At 49.8% G+C, this 3,019-nt stretch overlaps 1 protein-coding gene across 1 annotated transcript; it reads right to left on the bottom strand.

Annotated features, from left to right (window-relative positions):
- Positions 1-1,206: 1,206 nt before the first annotated feature.
- Positions 1,207-2,792, bottom strand: AICDA (activation induced cytidine deaminase; the record flags this gene model as incomplete). The annotated part of the gene is made up of 4 exons (XM_032679979.1): positions 1,207-1,322; positions 1,604-1,719; positions 1,900-2,170; positions 2,637-2,792. Coding segments are annotated over 4 exons (597 nt in total), but the record flags the coding sequence as incomplete, so codon positions are not given.
- Between the last annotated feature and the right edge of the window lie 227 nt (positions 2,793-3,019).

The following is a 3,019-nucleotide window of genomic DNA, read 5'->3' as shown; positions in this document are numbered from 1 at the left end:
AGAGGTGTTCTGAGGAGCAACCCAGGAGCCTTCAGCCTTGCCCAGAAGGAGGAACAGGATGGAGTAGAGAACTTGCAACCATTACAAAGGAGATGACAGAGGAAACCCAGAGTGTGGGACACGCTTTGCCATTTAGCCTTGGCAAAGCCTAAATACGTTAGACTGCAGAGGACAATCCATCCGTAATTTACGTGGTGAGCAGTCACTTACTGGGAACCGTTATCTTCAGCTTGTACAGACTGTCCACCAGATCAGGTGCTAAGGGGGTCCCCTAGTGGAAACACAGTGATTGCCAGGCAGGAGGATAGTTTCATTTTTGCTGCTACAAAAGGTAGCAGGCTATTGAGTCTGCAGGCTATTGAGTTTTGCTTAAGCCAGGTGTTTTTTCTGGTCATTTCTCAATACAGTCACCAACTAGACATAGCTGGCCACATTACGGGCAGTAAAAGGTGACAAAACAGAAGACTGTGGGACTGTAAAGGTGCCTCCAGCAGAGGACAGTTGGCTAGGGAGGGAGCATATTGCACATCTGATCTAGATGGAAATGCTTAGGGGATGAAATGTATTCCACATAGTGAGAGGAGTGGTGCTCTCACTCACTCTCATGTGAGAACCTGCTGGCTTCCAGTGAGGAAAGATGAGCTACCTGGGCTGTCCAGGACTGACTTCAATACTCTCAGCTGCGCTTCCCAGTAACTGGCCAACTTTGCTGTTAGAACATGGGCTATATCACTTCAATGGTGATGGTTTTTAACTTCCTATCCACATTCAGAAGGACAAATAAACCATTTCAGAGGGGAGGACACAGAGCAGCTCAGTGTAGTGCAGCTCTAAGAGCCAAGAGACGTGCTCCCTGAAGCCCTCATGAAACATGTAGATCAGTGCAGTGCCAGTGAGAACACAGCCATACAAATGCCTTTGCAGGCTATCTGCTCCCACTTGGGCAAGGCTAAATCCAGAACTACTTTTAGTGGACCACCTGAATTAGCTCTGCAGGGATCGAGGGAGGGCAAATTGCTCTCTGGAACTGCAGTCCTGGCTATTCCCAGCTAGCAATGGATAAGGTGTGATCCTCGGGAATGTGTCTTCAGAAGACAGCCTAATTCTCCTTGGAAATTAAAAAGTAAGGATAGTCTTGTCTCTAGACACAGAGCTGAAAGGAAGAGAGAGGTAAAGAGAGAAGAAGGGAAAGATTTGTTGTAAGAGAGAGAGTTGGAAATCAAAGAACAAATGTTTTCGAAGTCTCCTGGTTGCTGATGACTTTTACTTCAAAGTCCCAGAGTTTTAAAGGCATCTCGTAAATCATCTACTTCGTACAGTGGCTGCAGGACAAAATAAAAGTGCTAGGTCAGTTGTCAAGTGAGCAGGAACCTATGAAGATGGAGAAGGAATGGCAGGAGATGGGATGAGAGGTGGCAGAAGAGGAAGAGAATGAGGAGAGATGAATGAAGTTGGGGAAAAAGGCATGAGGGACATGGAAGATGAAGACAAATAAATGAATGAAATATCAGGGATGGGCAGTGAGAGCTGAGAGGAACTGCAGTGAGGAAAAGAGGAATAAGCTGAGGCAAGAGGCACCAGAAGAAGGAGAATTGGCACTCACCAGGAGGATCCGTCGAAGTTTCCTGGAGAGATGGACAGAGTTTTCATGCAGCCCTTCCCAGCCTTTGAATGTCTGTTCCCTGTTCTCCACAAATGTGTTCCAGCAGTAGAAGAAATCTGTGCAAGGCAAAGGGAAGTTACGGGGTGCTCAAGAGGACACTGACCTCTCCTAGGATCACTAAATTATCACACACTGCATCATCTTCTGTGGTTCCTTGTCCTGCCTTCTCTCACCCTCCTGGGTCTCCCTAACCCCCCATAGACCTCCATCATCTCTTTCTTGCCTGCGCATCTCACCTTTGAAGGTCATGATGGCAATTTGTGCTCCCGCCTTGTGCAGGCGTCTCAGCCCCTCAGGCTCTGCCTTGCGGTCCTCACAGAAGTAGAGGCGGGCCGTGAAGATGCGGAGGGTCAGGTTGGGGTAGGAGCGCAGGAAGTTGGCCACGTGCTGGGCGCAGTCATAACAGGGGCTCCAGGAGGTGAACCAGGTGATACGGTAGCAGCGGCCGGGGTCCAGGTCCCAGGCTGCAATGTAGCGCAGGAAGAGCACCTCCACGTGACAGCCCATCTTCATGAAACAGGGAGAGGGGCAAGGCGTGAGGTGGCGGGGAGGGAGAAGGGTGTAAGAGGGGTGAGGTGTGAGCTGGATGGGGTGTGAGGGGAGGAGAAACACGGCGGGAGGCATGTTTGAGGGTCAGCGCACAGGGGGAGAAGGCACAGCGGTACGTAAGTGGAAGACTGGCTAGAGAAGCACAGGAGCACACTGATATGAAGGGATGTACAAGAGGAATGTGTGGGAGCTAAGCAGAAAAGTAGGTAGACTGGTAAAGCAGGAGGGAGTATGGATATCTTGCCTCATGACACACTTGGTGGGTAGCACAAAGCAGAGGTTTACCTGAAGGCTGCATCCCCCAAACAGTGTGTACTGGTACAGCATCCACACTTGTGGACAGCCTTCCTTTGCCCCAGGCAAATTGGAGCTGCATGCACCTCAGTATGGATACAAGAACAGGATGACAGGATGTTCCCCATACCTGGTTGCGCAGGTATCCAAAGTCCAGGGAGCACGATGTAGCACTGTCACGGCGCTTTACAACATAGCAGAGGTAGGTTTCACGCCGGCCCTTGGCCCAGCGCAGGTTCTTGAAGTTGTAGAGGAAGAGTTTCCTTTTCATCAGGAGGCTGCAGCAGAAGACCAGAAAGAATTTACATTAGTCCCACCCTGGAGACAACAGTTTACCATGTCTTCGTTCAGGGCTCAGCACCAAAAATATCCTTCTCATATCCAGGCCTCTCAGTACGAGAAGAGTGTCAGTAATTTGCATGAAATGTGTTAGGGAAAGGATGCAGACCTGACTGTGGGGATGAAGCAGCTGACCTTGTGAGTGGAAACAGTAAGTGAATTAGTAGTGATTAG

This window comes from Chiroxiphia lanceolata, chromosome 2 (assembly GCF_009829145.1).
Source record: "Chiroxiphia lanceolata isolate bChiLan1 chromosome 2, bChiLan1.pri, whole genome shotgun sequence".
NCBI lineage: Eukaryota > Metazoa > Chordata > Aves > Passeriformes > Pipridae > Chiroxiphia > Chiroxiphia lanceolata.
This window is presented reverse-complemented; position numbering and strand designations above follow the sequence as displayed.